General features: G+C 39.2%; 3 protein-coding genes across 4 annotated transcripts in view; 2 read left to right on the top strand and 1 right to left on the bottom strand.

The window, feature by feature from the left end:
* Positions 1–2,490, top strand: part of LOC141776685 (uncharacterized) — an 85,330-nt gene extending 82,840 nt beyond the window's left edge. Inside the window, exon 18 of the mRNA XM_074650433.1 lies at positions 860–2,490. Within this exon, the coding sequence (XP_074506534.1) occupies positions 860–977 (118 nt within the window). The 3' untranslated portion in view covers positions 978–2,490. The remainder of the gene's footprint in view (positions 1–859) is intronic.
* A 2,659-nt stretch (positions 2,491–5,149) lies between these two features.
* Positions 5,150–9,560, top strand: LOC141776681 (SH2 domain-containing protein 1A-like). The gene is made up of 4 exons (XM_074650428.1): positions 5,150–5,471; positions 6,292–6,352; positions 8,710–8,854; positions 9,039–9,560. Exons 1-4 carry the CDS (start codon positions 5,320–5,322, stop codon positions 9,083–9,085), a joined length of 405 nt encoding a protein of 134 aa, XP_074506529.1. The 5' UTR covers positions 5,150–5,319; the 3' UTR covers positions 9,086–9,560.
* Positions 9,561–9,973: 413 nt separating this feature from the next.
* On the bottom strand, positions 9,974–17,281 carry LOC141776679 (uncharacterized). 2 transcript variants are annotated; one of them, XR_012595790.1, is made up of 11 exons: positions 17,198–17,281; positions 16,661–16,734; positions 15,195–15,268; positions 14,916–15,073; positions 14,264–14,445; positions 13,485–13,618; positions 12,772–12,913; positions 12,515–12,620; positions 11,053–11,134; positions 10,464–10,933; positions 9,974–10,425 (listed from the first exon to the last, which is right to left on the bottom strand). XR_012595790.1 is itself a non-coding variant. In XM_074650427.1 (10 exons), exons 2-10 carry the CDS (start codon positions 16,725–16,727, stop codon positions 10,847–10,849), a joined length of 1,032 nt encoding a protein of 343 aa, XP_074506528.1. In that variant the 5' UTR covers positions 16,728–16,734; positions 17,198–17,281; the 3' UTR covers positions 9,974–10,846. The 2 variants fall into 2 exon arrangements, 1 of the variants encoding a protein (XP_074506528.1); XM_074650427.1 differs by having other exon boundaries at positions 9,974–10,933.
* Positions 17,282–18,004: the final 723 nt, after the last annotated feature.

Here is an 18,004-nt window from a genome sequence, read left to right as displayed (position 1 = left end):
AGCGGCTAGCAGACTTAAGTTAGTTAGTTAGTTACTTTTCCTAACTCAGCTCTTCTACTCACTGCATCTTCTGACAGAACAACACCACGGTTGAATTTCAGCCTACATGCATGTTTTTTCAGCTCAATGTTGTTGAATCAGAGCGGCGGATATTGGTAGCGAGAGCACTATAACCTCATGCTAAAATCAACTGTAAATCCACATTTTAAAGATGATATATAAAAAAAAAAATCTTTGTCACCCTTTTCACCCCTGATGAGTTTGCATCCCTGTTTTGGCTGTACGTAGGCCTACTAGAGATGATTTTTCTACTGCGAATATGTCCTCTGGTTTGATTTGATGGTAAATGCAGGGGGACATTGTTTTCCATTGGACTGGGTCTACCGCCATACAGTTTTATTTCCGTTGAGAAGATTGTTATGTAAGCTATTGTGCACTGAATATTTCAGTTATTCAAATTCAGTAAAACTCAGTAAGGTTTATACTGTAGTCTAGTTTGTGTTTCTTTTGCCACAGTAATATTATTATTGTTTTTCCTTTTAGGGATATTAAAAAGATATTAATAGTCATTCAATTTGTACTTAAAAATGTGCAGATACCCTGTCCATTATAAAATGCTCTTTTTGATAGCGAAAATCTTCCTTTTTTTCTGAAAAAAAGGAAGATTTAATATTCCTCTTTTCCCAGATTAGGAACCATTAATCCGTCGCTGTTTCTGTAAATCTGCTTTAGGTGTTTTCAAATGTATCTGCTGCGCTGTTGATGTAAGAGGGCATGATGATGATGTTGTTGTATTCAGATGTACCCACAATGAGCAAGGTTTATAATTTGTAACATGCTTCCTCTGTTTTCTGTGCAGCTCGGGGAAGGCTGATATCCTCGATGTGCTGAAACGTGTGAACAGGGAGGTCAGTCAACGAGAAATGCCAGAGCCCAAGAACACCCTCACCAAGAAGCTCGTCCTCAAATTTGTGTGAGCTGACCTCCCGGGACCAAGTGCAATGCTGAAAATGTGCCAAATTCACAAAGACGGATTTACTGTATGTATGACTGTGGTTGTATGTGTTGCCACAGAGTTTATGATGCTTACATGTTTTGTTCAGCAAGATAATCTTCACAAATGAACATCTTCTATGATTTTTTAAGTGTAAATGCTATCCTCAGAAGTAAAAAGCTAACTTTAGACTATACACGAACTACACCACGGTCACATGAGCACGAGTATACACCACGGGGCTGTAAAGAAGGACGAACCGGCGTGATGACGTTTAGTCTCATTTAGCCACTTGTTAGCAACCGCCTTTTATAAGACACAAAACGGCTTCATAATTCACAAGTGGGATATTTATTGATGTATTTTATATCATAGAACAAAACATTAAAATCTCTTCAGCTTGTGTTAACCACAGACCTTATTTCAGGCATCTAACTAAAAAGCCATTCAAAAAAACCATTGACTTCCAGACGAGGGAACTGGACGTGCTAAAATGTTTTAGGGCTCATTCCTGTAACACTCTCTAATTTTTGCAGAAGACACAACCCTAGTTCTCTCTCATTCAAATCTCAATTCACTGATTAAAGATGCTAATGTTGGTTTAAAGCTGAAGTAGGCGAGATTGGAGCAAATCTGATTAAAAAAACTTATTTTTATAAAACGGTCGCTATATTGTGACGGTAGTACATGAAACAGGTAACCTGAAAAAAACATGTGCCTCTGTGTCCTCCGGTGCTCCTAACGGCATCTGCAAGATTTCACATCCGAAGTTAAAACACATCGCGACACATCCCTCTCCCCTAAACTGTTTTTGTCAGTAGTGCGACCAAAGGTGCACACTTGATTGTTCTGCTGTTTCCTATATGCATATATTCACACAAACATTATTCTCACTCACCAGTTGATGAAACACTGTCTGTCCATCCTGTCATGTCCCATTCATGGGTTTGATGAGTGAAACAGGGCCGTAACAAATCCCCCTGTTAAAAAGGGCGCTCTCGCGCGTTTTTGATGTCATGTGATCAGCATAAATATGTTTATTATTTTTAATTGTGATTTTGTTGCAAATTAACTTGTTTTGGTTGTGGGGGAATGATTAGACAGAGGTATAGAATTTATATGTAAAATATGCGTAGGTTAAAGGGGCTATACATGTCTTCTCTGCTGAAGAATGTTGTTAATTGTTATTTTTCTATGTAAGTACTAAGCCCAGGGGAGGGGCTATTGGTTTAAAAGGGGGTCATCTTGGCCAGCTGAAGTCAGTCTGATCTTGAAGTGGTTACAGAGAAGGTAACACTCAGTGAATTTACTGATTGCATTTTGGATTGTTTTTTTTGCCTGTTTCTGACAGAAAAGTATGGAGTTATTGAGGAACTCAATTTTCAGTACTATTTGATGTTTTTGTACATCGCTTATTTTCAATTTTTTCACCTTTTGTAAATATTAAGCACTCATTGCACTTTGGGAGGCCGGCATAATAAAAGGGACTAATACAACGTTTTTCGACTACGCCAGTGTTTTTCATGTTGTACAAAGTTTTAAAGTAGATTTAAAGTTTCCTACTGGGTTAGTAGGAAAATAAATCTACTGTTATAATAAGGAGGGTTGGTCATCTTATCACCACAAACTGTCCCCTTACTCTTTATTACAGTCTAATTCATCCCTATATATCTTATTGTTATATAGTTTGGATGCATACTTTTATTAATCTTCATAAAATATTGGTCCTTCAGAAATGTTTTGTTAGGATTGCAACCCGATCAGTCACACATCTCTGCTCCTCTATTTCAGAAACTCCAGATTCTTACTATTTATGACATCAATATTTCTCAGATATGTACGGTATATATATTTTTTTTTTATTTTTATATTTATTTATAGAATTCTTTCTGGTGAAGGAAACATTCCTGAGCCGTTCAAGACCTACTTTAAAGCAAATTCTCAGGTCCATTCTTGCTCCACTCATCAATCTTCAGATCTTCATCCTCCTAAATATCTCACTCGCAGAGGCCAATTTTAGAAGATTTAGAGGTACCAAATTATGGAGTAGCTTTTCACACCCGTCAAAAAACTGTTCATCTATAAAATGTTACAAAAGATGCTTTAAAGGTAACTTTAACTACTGGTTTGTATCCGCTTTTATTATTATTTTTGTATGTATATTATGTATGATTACTATAGCTCAGGAGTCAATGTAGGTGTTCCACATACTGTATTTACAATATGTGCTATTTGAGTAAAAATCTAAAAGAAAATGCAATAATCCAATTTTCATTTTCATTTTCACACACTCCTTTGGGCATTCCATGACCATATTAAAATGAAAATGAAAAAGCTGTTTGACATTGTCCACTGTACAGCGTTGTACAGTGGACAATATTCAAATGTTAAATCAAATTTTAAAATTGAAATGCTATATAAACAATGTAGCCTAATTTTCCATTTGTGCAAGCATTATTCCCAATTAAGTCCCAATTAAAATGATAATGCAATTTTTTTTACTTTTAGAAAGTGTTCTAGAGAAAAGAATCATAAAAAATAGATTTTCAAAATCTGTGAACTTTTTTTAATGATATTTTCAGAACTTAGAGGAACAGTGTGTAACATTTTGGGGAATCTATTAGCAGAGATGGACTATACTATTCACAACTATGTTTTCATTAGTGTATAATCACCTGAAAATAAGAACCGTTGTGTTTTCTTTAGCTTAGAATGAGCCCCTCATATCTACATAGGGAGCGGGTCCTCTTCACAGAGTCAGCCATGTCGATCCACTGTGTTTTTACAGTAGCCCAGACAAACCAAACACTGGCTCTAGAGAGGCCCTCTCGCATTTTTACGTTACCTGAAGGCCACTGTAGATCTCTTGTGAAACTGTGGTAACGTGAGTCGCAGAGTGCAAAACTGTGGTCCTAAAGTACTTTTATTATGGTAAGGATGGCCTCTGAGCGAGGCGAACAACGTAACCACAGTTTTGCACTCAGCGGCTCACCTTACTGCAGCCTTGGAAAAGGGAGGAGTGGAGGGGTACTGCCCCCAAATCCTACACACTGTACCTTTAATAGTTTCAGTTTTAAGTATCCTACTATTAGATGATGTTGTATTCTGCTTGAATTATTGCTACTTTTATTTTGTTAAAGAAGCCAATAAATAAGAATTAAAGCTGCAAGCAGCGATGAACGGGCCCTGGCACCTTCCCGCGCGTCGGGGGGACTGGCGGGACGCCAATTGACGCGGCCAGGCACAATGAAACCGGAACTCTGATGAGAGCAATGACGCCTCCCACAAGACTCTACGACAAACGCTTCATGAGTTATTAAAGGGCCGTGGTTAATATCTTGGGGCGGGGCTATGAGTCTATATTGACATGAAAATGATCTCAGGCCTGGACCACCATCATAGCTGAGAAATTTGGGGCAGATCAGACTACGTAAAGTGGAGTTACAACAACTTCCTGTTTCATGGCGAATGGCTTAAAATGGCCGCCACGCCACGGTCAGGTCATTCAGTGAAAACTCACCATTTGAATAACTTTTCATCCGTAAGGTCTTAAGATGGTCCTGACCAAATTTCAAGTGGATCTGATTAAATCTGTAGAAGTTCGTTAAAGTGCACGACCTACAAAGCGCAAAAAATGGGCAAAAATCGCACATTAAATTAAAAATGGCTGACTTCCTGTTGAGTTTTGGGCATACCTCCAAGAGGCATTTTTGTGCATCTCCACATGTTACATCTGTCTGCCAAATTTCATACATTTAGGTGGAACCGGAGCGAGGGGCTACATTTTTCCAACTTTCTAGGGGGCGCTAACGAGCCATTTTGCAACACCCAAGCCCGAGACCCTTAAAATATAAAAAAAAAAATTAAATAAGTGTGCCAAGTTTAACAACTTTTTGAGCATGTTAAGGCCCTCAAAAAGGCGATTCATTTGGGAGAAAAAGAAAAAAAGAAGAAACACTACAGTTTCAATAGGGCCTTCGCTGGCTCGACGTTGTCGGTGCTCTGGCCCTAATAAAAGCTATGGAGACAGCACCAAATCAAACCACAGCTTAGGTTGGATGTCTTTGCTATTGTGCATGTGTGGGTGGGTTGGCTTGTGGTTAGTGTGGGGGACATTGCTGCACGCACATATTTCTTTCTGCTGACACTCATTATTCCGGTAAGACAAAGTGCACGACGTGTGAGGTGCAGATGCATGACAGAAAAGTGTGAAAACCAGAAAAGCTTTTCCTGCCTCACAGCCTTTGACACCCTCATCTGCTGCTGCAGCCTGCTGCACTCTTCTCATCTCTTAAGCACACACGGGAGCCTGTCTCAGAGGCAACATGGAGAGGGAGGGGATGCTGGTCCGGTCTATTTACTTCGGGAGAATTGGAAGCGAGGCCACAGAGAGGCTGCTGGGGAGGTTTGGACATGATGGAAGCTTTCTGCTCAGAGACAGCGAGACCGTGCAGGGGGCCTACTGTCTGTGTGTGAGGTGAGCTGGGAGTGATATTTCCTGATTCATTACCGTCTAAGCAGCATCTGAATGTTGACACGGTAAATTTAACAACTGTATATATACTGTTGGGGGTAGTTTTATCTATAATGATGCATATTTTATAAACTGATAACATGTTTGACGTATAAAATCTTGATCTGAAAAGTAACCAGTAACTTTAGCTGTCACATAAATGGAGTGAAGTAAAAAGTACAATATTTATCTCTGAAATGTGGTGGAGTAAAAGTAGAAAGTAGGAAACAATAGAAATACTCAAGTAAAGTATAAGAACCTCAAATTTGTACTTAAGTACACTGATTATACTTGTACTTGTACAGTACCGCCGCTGTATACTGCTGATTCTTTGGACAATACACATATTCTATAAACTTTGTTTCAAGTGGTTCCGCTAAAATATTCAAAAGTCATCCTGTAATATAAATAATAAGAATTACAGCCATGAAAGTCTTTCCTATTTACAAACTAGTTGTTATTTAGTGTTTCAAAGTAGACCAGACTTTGAAATATATTTACATAATTAATCCATATTTCAAATTTTGAAAAGACAGACCGCATTTATAGCTCGTGAAAAAGAGAAAAACAAAGAAAAAAGGATGAAAAATTGTATAGAAATTCCAAATTATCACATAATGTATCTTTACTCCTGTGTGTCGGAACAAAAAAAAAATGAAACCCTCTGCCCCAGACCCACATACGATCACTCTTTCACATTTTAATGGTCTCATTGATGTGAGTAACCTCAGATTTTACACATTCACAGCAAATCATTTTAATTCTTGAACTTTGTGTTTTGCAGGAAAGCACCGTTTGTGCACACCTACAGGCTCGTACGCTCCACTGACGGCTGGTGTCTTCAGGTGGGTGAACATCTGTAGACAGATCACACACACACATACACATTGTGGATATGTGGTCATGTTTCCAGAACTTTAGAGGACATTACTGACTTACATTAATTAACTGGAAACTTACCCTCACTAACCATATTCGCTACTTGCCTAACCTTAACCTAAACCTAACCACACATCAGACCGGCGATACGTGATCCAGAGTAGGTTTGCATGACCACGTCCCCTTTATAGACGGTAACAGATTGAAACATGTCTCCAAACTTCTACTTTAAACAAACCGCTCATAGTAGTATTTATAGTAATAATGCTATGCAAAAGAGTTGCTATGTAGTTGGTTGCACCAACAATAAACTAAAAAATGCTGATGTCAAGATATAATAGAGGGGCTTTATGGCTCCAAGCTATAGACCAGACCAGCATCGCGTCATCGCCGAGGCTGCGCTCCCGTTTGGGGGAAAGAAACTCGCTGTCACAGGAGAGAGAATGATGAAAAGCTGTTGTGTAGCGGGTTAACCGAGGCTTTCACACTGAGATCTGAGGCACATAGGGTACGTTAATATTCACTGCCAGTGTGGTAAATCACTAAATGATGCTGGTGACAGTGACTAGCATGGCTAGTTAACGTTAGCTTGAGTGTGAGGCTGCTGCAGTAATACAGTCATACATTAACGTTATAGCAGCATCAGACTGTCGTCTCCAACTAAATCCCAGGCTATAGATCAAACAGTTGGCTATTAACAGGTTGGTTATTTACAGACAACACTCAGCCTAATGGGGTTTGTACAGAAGTCTGGATAAGCAACATCCGGCCACTGTGTTGGACGGGGGAAGACTGAACATGGCGGTGATTAACCTTAAATTATTAAGGTATCGCGAACGCTCAGGTTCAGGCACGATCGCAAAATAATTATTAGACATTCTTTTAAAACAAACGTTTGATTAACAAGAGATGAATGGATACGTGAAATTGCATTGAAGTCTGTGGGATCTTTGGTTTTCTATCCCCAAAAAGGGGACGCGGCCTTGACTTTTTGCGAAGTACCCATATGTGCTGGTCTGATGTATACCCTAACCTTAAACCAAGTCTTCAACCTAAAATGTAATGATTTATGTTATGGGGACGTGCATTTCATCCCCAAAAACAAGGCGAGTCCCCACATTGTCACTGCACAGATTAATGTCCCCAAAACATAGGTAACACACACACACACACACACACACACACACAGTCCTGTTTTCATAACTTTTGAGGACATTGCATTCATTTCCTGGAGACTTACCTGAGACTAAGGGCGTTTTCACATTAGGTACGATTGATCTGTACCGTGCCCGAGTACGATTGCCCCCACTCTCTGCTCAGCTTTCACATTAGTAAATTTGTTCCGTACCCGAGTACACTTGCATCATCATCCACGTGTATTTGTTTATGTTGAGATCAGCTGTTCTAGTGGCGGAGCATCGTAAGACACTTCATTCAAACTTGACAGAAACAAAATAAAACTCACCAATACCGTCGTCGTTAGTCTTTCCAACAATCACCAACTCTGGTTTGGTTGAAATAAGCTTTTATTTCACAGAGTTTGATGTGAAAGTAGGACGACTCTACACGTTGTCTCCCCCCCCAGTCCGTCTCTCTCTCTCTGCCCGCTGAGCAGCTGATCATCTCTCGTTCTTCGCAGACAGACCATTAAATCAGCTAAATAAAATTAGAAACATCACTCAACCCCATCGACTATTGTTTAAATATTTTAAGGAACCTCTCGCCGGCCTTCCTGCTGTATCATTCACGGCCGTGCAGCTCAGAGGATAAGATCGGCGCATGTTGCACGCATATACAGACATATTGTATATATGAAACAGTTTTGTATGTATACAGATTTCGGAGGAGACCAGCTGCGTTGAAAAAAGCCTACCCTTTCAAAACTACTCGCTAACTGCTAACGTTACTCGCGTTAAACAGCGGTCCACTTCCGTGTTTCGGTACGGTTAGCTTTCACACCTGATGCGAACCGTACCCGAGTCCACATGATCCGTACTCCAGACCACCTTTTCAAGTGGACTCGAGTACGGATCGACGAACCGTGCCGTAGTACGGTAGGGAGCGTTCACACTAATCAATCAAACTGCACTTTGGGGACAAGTGTACTCGGATCCGGGCCCGGGTCCGTAATGGGAAAGCACCCTAACCCTAACTGTAACTGCTACTTGCCTATGGGGACGTCTAATTTGTTCCTATTTGGAAGAGGAGTCCCAACAATGTGATTGTGTAAACAAGTGTATGTCCCAATTTACAACGTGGGTAATACACTCCCACACACACACACACACAAGGATGTAATTTATGGTTTGTATGTGATTACCAGGATTCAGAAGTCCGACTGCAGAGTTTTAGGACTCTGGAAACACTGCTAGAGAGCTGCAGAACGGGTGCAGTGTCTGACGTGGGTATAGCCCCCCTCACAGACCCACTGGACAAAGCACAGCTGCAATACACCAGCTTTGGACAAGGTATGACACACTCACACACACAGGCACAAACACACACACAGATACACCCTCTGTGACTTCACTGTGTGTTTTTATGTTTGCGGAGCATCGTAAAAGAGTTCTTTTTCAGCTATGAAATGTCCGTCATGGCTCATGAGGAACTCACTCATCAACCCTTACACATTTTCGATGGTGTCCTCCACAGAGTTTGTCTACATGGAAACGTGTAGCAGCAGCAGCTCGGTGTATTGAGGCCATGCCTTTATAGCTTGGCAGACCGGCGCCATTAATCAGGTGGACAAGCGAGATGCAGCATGTGGCACATCAAGGATCTGTGTACTATATTTCTGATTTTTTTTTTTTAGCAGTATTTGTGTCTCTTTTAGTATCAGTTTAAAAAATACTTTACATTGGGTGTATTACTTGACACGATTATGAAAAAGAGGCCACTGTAGTGTATGCAAACCTTGTCAATTTCACGTTTCACTAAAGTACTCAAGAGATTTTGAAAGTCATTGAAATGTGGGAACATTTGTTTTTTGTTAAAAAAAGAAAAAGAAATGTGTGAAAATACATCTCACACTATCTCTGTTGTTGCGGTTTCATTTTGTGGTCCATCATTGTGTGTGAGAAAGGCTGTTTGCCTGTCAACGGGTTCCAAACTATTAACTACTATCTGTGTGTATTATGATGTTTTGTGTCATAAAAGAAAGATATTTTTACATAATTGTGGTCGTGTATTGTAATGTTTTTGTCTACAAACACACACAGAGTTGATGGGTTTTTATGTTTTATATCTGCTAGGGGAAGTACCACTTGAGTACAGTGATCTATCTGATCTGTGTGGTTTGTCTGCACATATTTTATCTGATCTAAAGTCACTGTAGCAGAACAGAGTGTAACTATACAGGAAATGTTGCACTGCAGGAAAGACATATCATAAAATCTATAGTGGGTATATCTCACCATGCAACTTTAATTTATTTTATTCATGTTTGCAACACAAGGTCACTGGCATTATCCAACCTACTTTTTGCCGTTATTGTCCCGTGTCGGCTCCCATAGAGAGTGTGAACTTCTCTCATTGGACCATTAAATAAAGGTTGAACAAATGAATTCACTTTAAATGAGCACATGATATTATAGTATATCACTCGACTTTATTTCTTACTCAAAACGGTCTACACATTTTGTAGAAGCACTAGAGCTGAATTTCAGGACCAGCTAACAAGCAAGTTCAGGCAGAGCAAGTGTATTTCATCAAAACTCATCCTTTGTTCAAATTAATAATTAAAGTTGCTATTGATAACATTCAGCCACTAGATGTCACATTCTCCCCCCTCCCCGTTACATTACATTTACTTCACAACAAGTCGTTGTCAGGCGCTTGCCGTCAATTTCAGCCATTTATCTATTTTTTTTCCACACTAACTGATGACCCAGAGATACCACGTGATACCAACGTTGTTTTACTATTGGCTCACAAGCCTTGTTAGAAGTGGAAGCCAGACGTCAGACATCTTCCGCAGATATAAACAAAACATTCATTTTGGACCCGCCAAAATATTTTAAATGATTAATTCATAATCAGACTATTTTTTTCAGGAAAATACATACTTTTATTCCGCACCTTTCTAAAGGCTCCGTGGATGTATTATATATATATATTTTTTAAATATTTGTCTGCATAAAAATTGTATTTATAAAACTTTAAAAAAAGTTAATGACCATGATGAGCAAAATCTTCCTTTATATGATATCTTAAGCGTGTTTTGCAGTCCTGTTGGTATACTTTTACATGTCTTAAAATGTATTACAGTGTCACAAACCAACTTACTGGGCCTGATGGACTGCAAACTGCAAACATGAGCAACATAAAACCACAATGTCCACACAAATACAGGCTTACACACATTAAACATGCATTCAACACCTGGCAGTGCATGGCGTTACCTCAGGCGATTTTTTATTTATTATTATTATTTTTTTAAATATGTCCTTCCCATATTGCTTTTATAATGTCTTTCCGGCCTTTTGCTCCGTGTCCTCCACCTCTGTGATCTCCTCCACGGGCTCAGCTGACGGGGCAGGGTAGAAGAGCTGGAAACAACACAACACACACACACACACAAAAAAAAACCATTGGCACCATTTGTACACAGGTGTTTGTGGTTGGGTGAGTGGTAAAGTGTGTGATGTCAGCGTGTATGTGTACTTACATTGAATGTGTCATTTTTTTCGAGGAAACATTTGTACTTTGCCGGGGGGCGAGGAATCGGAGGAAACAGAACCTTAGTCACCCTGAAACACACACACACACACACACACAATAAGCCTTAAAGCTGCAGTGGGTAGAATTAGAGCAAATATGATTAAAAAAACATGTTTTTTATTAAACGGTCTCTATAACCTGACAGTAGCGCATGAGACAGATATTTGAAAAAAAATCATGTGCCTCTGTGTCCTCCGGTGCTCCTAATGGCATCTGCAGGATTTCACAGACCGGAGGAAAACAACCAATCAGAGCCGACCTGCAGCCTGTCGTCTCTGAGCAGCTGTCAATCACTCACAAACTCCGATCAAACGGTCAAACTAGGCAGCGCTGATCAAATATGAATCAATATTCTGTTACTGTAATGCCTATTTCTCTCCTCAGATGTTTTCAGAAACATCTTGTAGTGTACTGTTTAGTTGTAAAATGAAAAAGTTTGTGACCCGGCAGCCATGTTGAGATCAGTTGAGGAAAAACCAAGCACCGCCCACCAGCCGGAGCACACTTTCTCATTTTACAGCTAAACAGTACACTACAAGATGTTTCTGAAAACATTTGAGGAGAGAAATAGGCATTACAGTAACAGAATATTGATTCATATTTGATCAGCGCTGCCTAGTTTGATTGGAGTTTGCGAATGATTGACAGCTGCCTCCGTTGAATGAGCAGCAAATAGGAACGCTCTCTCTCTGAAATGACCTGTGATTGGCTAAAGTTTACTGTCACGGGCTAGAGTTTTTTAAGGCCTGAAAACAGAGCCATGAGGAGGTGCAGAAGTCTAGTTATCTCTCAGAACACTTGAATTACAATATGCTGAAAGGTTATTATGGAATTTTTGCCCAATGATGCCAAAAAATATTCTGCCTACTGCAGGTTTAAGCACAAATGTAGACATTTTAAACTCATTCTGCTGCCATTTGCATCGGACAAAATCATAATTTTTATATGCATTTTGTTTTAAAACAAATAGTTGACCGAATCAAGTGAACCGTCACAGAAAGAAGCACATCCTTCCTTTGTGTTCTTTTGCATTTTCTGTCATGTTGTGTTTTTCCCCTGCTTGGCTATTTAAGACCTCGTACAGTACAGGGGGGTTTCTGTCTGAACCTCTAGGAAGTGTAGGGTGGATGTTTTGCGGTGGTTTTTCAGAAAAACAAAAGTCACCACCACTACCCGTACACTCCTCTTACTTCTCCTTTCTCCGTTTTCTCACTTAACATCGCCCATTCTGCTGACGCCGGGGTCACGTTTTGTCTTCTGTCTGACACCGTTTCACATTTAAAAAATAGAGTTTATGGTATCAGATTAGAAAAACAGCTCACCGAGGTGGATAACAAATATAGCAGGTGTGAAGACAAGTCTGTGTCAGAAGTCAAGTCAAGTCATTCAGTTAGAGACGGAAACAGTACCTCTGATGGCGCGCCAGCAGCAGCACAGCCAGGAGGATCATGGGTATTCCCAGTGAAATTGAGATGATCACCAGAATGTTGAGTTTGTAAATTGGATGTTCCACCGCTGCAAACACACAACCACATAAAGATGCTTAAAATATAACACAGTGTAGTTAGAGACTTCCAGATATCAACACCGATGGATGGAGATGATAAAAGGTCACCAGCCTTTGGTTGAACCGCTAATCGAAACGACTTTAACAAACAGCACTCACTGACGGCGTGACTCCAGGCACTCCACTCAGGAATCCCACAGGAATCCGTCTTCCTCGCCCTCATCCTCACGCTGTAGGAGCGGGTGGGATCTGCATTGGCCTCTGTGTAAGACAGCTGGTCGGGGAAAGTTTTGGGTCCTTCCTGTTTTTAAAAGATAAAACATTCAGTAGGTTTACCTAGATTGTTCTTGTTTATGGGTACCAGAAAACAATGCGCTAAATGATACTATATATACAGTGGTGGAGTATAACTAAGTACATTTACTCAAGGACTGTACTTAAGTACAATTATGAGGTGCTTTACTTGAGTATTTACATTTTACTTTTTTACTCTACTCCATTTGGAAAGCAAATATTGTACTTTTTACTCCACTACCTTTATTTGACAGCTTTAGTTACTAGTGACTTTGCATATTCAGATTATTAGTAATAATAAAATGAATAAATCAACTAATACATTATGATGAATTAGCAGTATGTAAAGTACTTTAAATTAGCTCCACCTTTACCAGCTACAACATTAAAGTGATGATGCCAAAAACATTCTGCCTACTGCAGGTTTAAGTAACACTTTGAATGCAGGACTTTTTCTTCTACTAAGTATTTTTACACTCTAGTATTGCTGTTTTACTGAAGTAAAAAGTCTTAATACTTCTTCCATTACTGCATATATATTATTTATGGAATAATCAACAACCATATCCATACTGTACCTGGTCACCCATGTCCAGCTGGTATTCAAAGCATTCAGGGGGAATGTCTTCTTGACGGGGGGGAAGACCCCACGTCACCAACAGGCCTCCGTCTTTGACTGATGCAGAGATGTTTTGGGGTGGAGACAGGACCTCTGTGGCACACACAACCAAACATTAGTGAAATAATCGTAACAATTCAGTCGGAAGGTCTGTTGTGGACTCTCTACAGTATACAGTCTAAACCTAACCTGAACATTCAGCTCACCAAGTTAATTAAAGTACTGTGACGACCCGTCCTACTCTGCCTGCCTGTTTGTCTGCTCTGCTGCTTGTTCTGCAGATACTGGGAGTTGGGACAGGAATATAATTTTTCTTGTTGACTTGATCAGCTTCTCAGCCACCAAAAATGTCTCAGAACTAAAAATGTTTCCTGTCACTTACAAAAAATATCAAATGCTATTCCCAGTGGAATCCTTCAGCTGATCAAATGCCATTCAAAGTGACTAGTGTTACAGGAATCTGAACCTGTCTTATTTGTTAACTGAATAAATATTAAAAATCACAAATGTACTGATAAACATATAAGGAATTATTTTTCTCCCATTCCTCTAATATTGAGTGAGAAACAACATGGCTTCTCTCATATCAATTTGTTATCCCCAACAAATTGGAAAAAATTGTACATACTATTTATCACATTAACAAATTCGTCCCAAGATTTGTGGTTCTCAATGATAATTGTGAATTCTAGCTCATGAGTTTCATTTTGAAGGCACCCTTTTGTCTTGGAGTGTTACCTAGAATGTCCATGTCGTATGCGGAGGTGTAGACCGTCCACTCGTCGTGCAGGCTTATGTTAAAGCGGAGGATCACATATAACGTCTCGTGCTCGTGCTCGTGCAGAGTCAAAGACAATGATCCGACTCTCTCCTCAGACGAGAGGTCCAGAGGGTGAACTGCTCTTTTGTCATCACAGATACTGGGAGAGTAGACAGAGAAAGAGATACACACTTGAAACAGTTCATACATTTTGATTGTAAATATGCATTCATATTCATACCAAAGCTGTCAATAGATTTAAATAGTTGATCGCGATTAATCGCATGCTTGTCCGTAGTTAATTGTGATTAATCGCACATTTTTTATCTGTTCAAAATGTACCTTACAAGGAGATTTGTCAAGTATTTAATACTCTTATCAACATGGGAGTGGGCAAATATGCTTGCTTTACACAAATGTATGTAAATAGTTTCATATGATACCAGATATCTTCACTCTAGCTTTAGCTCTACAAGCTAAAAATCACAAGTTGCGATAATGCGTCAAAGAAATTAGTGACGTTAAAACGAATTTGCGTTAATAATATCGCGTTAACTTTGACAGCCTTAATTCATACTCTTCATAGCTATGCTATATGGTTAATGTGTCATTTACAAAAAATATGAATACCTGATATTGACGAAGAGGTGAGTATCCTTCTGTAAAGTGTGGAATGACCAGGAGCAGTTGAGTAGATTTGTTGGGTAAAGGAGGCAGCGGAAGACGTCCTCATTCACCTTCTCCTCCTCTACATGATTTTCCTGCTCCGGAGGATTCAGCGGATGGGTCTGAAACAGTTCGACAAACATAAAGAACAGAGTACAGAAATCCCATCTGTAGTTTAAAGCAGCAGGCTTTTATTGTGCCTGTGTGGGCATTTGGTAGTTAAAAGATCATTTTGATTCTCACGTTGCCGGGATCCTTTTCAGCCGTACAGACATCATGGTTGTTGGCCTCTGTCTCTGCTGGAAGAGGACTTATATCTAGAGTAATAGCACGAGGGAAAACACAATAAAAAGCTATGGATTGTCAGGTCAGGGCCGGCTTAAGGCATCGGCCATATAGACGGTTGCCTAGGGCTCCAAATTCAAAGAGGGCTCTTGTTGCCCAAAAAAATGAAAATAATAATATTTTTTTTTTTTTAAATGCCGGTGGACGCCCTTCCTCATTTTCTGCATTGAGGTAACAAATACAGAAAGAAAGACAGAAAGAAATACACTTTTCACCCCTGTAACTCTCTTTCTCACACTTTTTCATCTGCCCGGCTGCACTTCAATCAATCGATCAACATTTATTTGTATAGCCCTTTACAATAACCAAATGGAACCCACAGTGCTTCACATTAACATCAAGAAATAACAGGAATAAAAACATAACGTTTTACCTCAGCTTATACCTCGACCTCGGGACTTCTAAAAAAGGTTGTTGACCCTGTTTGGGTCCATGTTTACTTCCTGTCAGCTGGTGTCATTGACATACACTGCAACAGGAAATAAACTGGGACACATTTAGAATGTTTACGTTTAAAACCGTGTAATAGTCTAAATATTGGATATTTGTGACATCAGAAATGGACAGAAATCCTAACGGCTTGTTTCAAACGCACAATTTCTGAATACGGGCTGTGTGTGTTTCTCCGTATATTGAGCGTTTTGATAGTTTAACAGTATTTATATAGCACTTAAACCTGCTTTATGATATAAAAGACATGAAAATCTGACTTTTTACAATATGGGACCTTTAAAATTGATTCTAAACTGAACTGGAAACCAATAGAGCGAGTTAAGTACGGTGGGTAACGTGTTCTCGTCTGGAAGTGTTAGTTAAAAAGCGAGCAGCAGCATTTTGCACAAGTTGGAGGCACGCGAGGGAAGACTGTTGACTGTTGTGCTTATTTGTAAACAAAAGTGTAAATTGTAGTGAAGCTGACTAAACACTGTTCCAAATCCAAATTTTGCCACGGGCACCAGAAGGGCTAGAGCCGACCCTGTGTCAAGTTCTAACTTTTTAGGACTCACACTCAGCGACAGACAGAAAAGTGTGAGCATCAATGCAAGTCCATCCATGCAGCACATTCTCTCGTGCAGTAAAATCTTTCTTGATTCATCAACATTTTTCGGGTATTAATCAGCGGTGGGGGAGGAAGGCGGTTTTCTTGAATACTGTATTCAAGGAAAGCGGAAGCTGCACCACACCACCCTAATGAAAGCTAGATAGCCAAAAATGTTTGACCAATCAAACATGGTGTGCTAAAGAAGAGTTGTGGGCCATGTTTTAACTTTAATATTCATGGATCGTCATTCACTGAGTTATATCGACAGTGTGTGTGGGTGTGTGTGTGTGGGTGTGTGTGTGTGGTGTCAAAGGTTACCCACCACTTTGTGAGGCACACCAAACCAGCAAACTGGACCAAAGTATTGGATGGATAGGAAACAGCTTCATAGCCAACCTAAGGGTTTTACACACACACACACACACACGCACACACAAAGACAGAGAAACAGACATACGACTGAGCATACAGGGTCTGGCCACATAGAGCTACATAGAGAAACTGTCGTATCAGTCCACACTAACTTAAGTAATTTCCTGGCCGTTCATACTTCCCCTTTTTAAATGCTTAAATGTAGTGACTGACATCTAGTAAGACATCTCAATGGGCTCGTAATCAAATACAAAGAAACAGCTTTCCGTAATTCTCCTCTCGGTTACATTTAAATGAGTTTTAACAACATACACATTTTCCACTGTAAGCTTTTATGTTTTCTACAAAAGAATAAGTTATCAGCGCTTAGTTTTGTTTACACGCTCAGCTATACTACTCCCTTATCAAAAATTATACAATCTAACACAAAATCCTCCTAAATATTACAGTATCATTACTATAAATATCAAAACTAAGAAGCCGTTACCTCCTGCCGTCCCTCCACTGTGTCGCTGGCTGTCAGTTCTCTCAATGACTGAAGACAATAACACATTTCTGGGGAAAGAAGAAGCATGACGTCACATAGCCTACTGTAAAACGCTTCAGGAAACAGTGGGGCTTTTTTTTCCTGTTTCTTAATTTTCTCATACATACACCGCAAGATCAAAAGATTTCAAACACCCTGCAACCTACTTAGCTTTTCTGGTTACATCTAAAGCAATGTGTTGATGGTGAATACACTAAAAACTAAGTGTAGTGTAAAAGTACAAAGACACAGTCAATAACTTTAACTTTAAATTAAAATAAAAATGTTAACGTTTTAAAAAAAAAAAGTAACCAAAACATTAAGTTTTTTAATAAAATTGGAAACTTTTAGATATATTTACGAAATGAGTATATTTTTTAATATATATATATATTAAATTGTCAACTTGTAAATAAAGTTGATAACTTTTTGAAACTTTACCAAATCAGTAACATTTAATAAAATTGGTAATTCTTTTTAAAAGTTAGAGAATCTGTAACTTTGTTTTCTATAAATTTGGTAACTTTTTAAAAACATTACCAAAACCATAAATAAATAAAGAATTTTATTCCTAGAATTGTATAGAAAGCTTTGGAAAAACATTTAGACATCCATTTTAGGAAATAAAATGTACAGAAAATTATATTTAACAGGTAGCTGAGTTAAAGAATATTTAAATCCACACAGTTAAACAACTTTGGGAGATTTTCTATTTGGTATGTGGTCCAAATTTTCTGGTGTGTTTGTGTGATGACAAGACTTGTTGTT

The sequence above is a fragment of the Sebastes fasciatus genome, chromosome 11, assembly GCF_043250625.1.
Source record: "Sebastes fasciatus isolate fSebFas1 chromosome 11, fSebFas1.pri, whole genome shotgun sequence".
Lineage (NCBI taxonomy): Eukaryota > Metazoa > Chordata > Actinopteri > Perciformes > Sebastidae > Sebastes > Sebastes fasciatus.
Note: the sequence above shows the minus strand (reverse complement) of the source record. Positions and strands in the feature narration are given on the sequence as shown.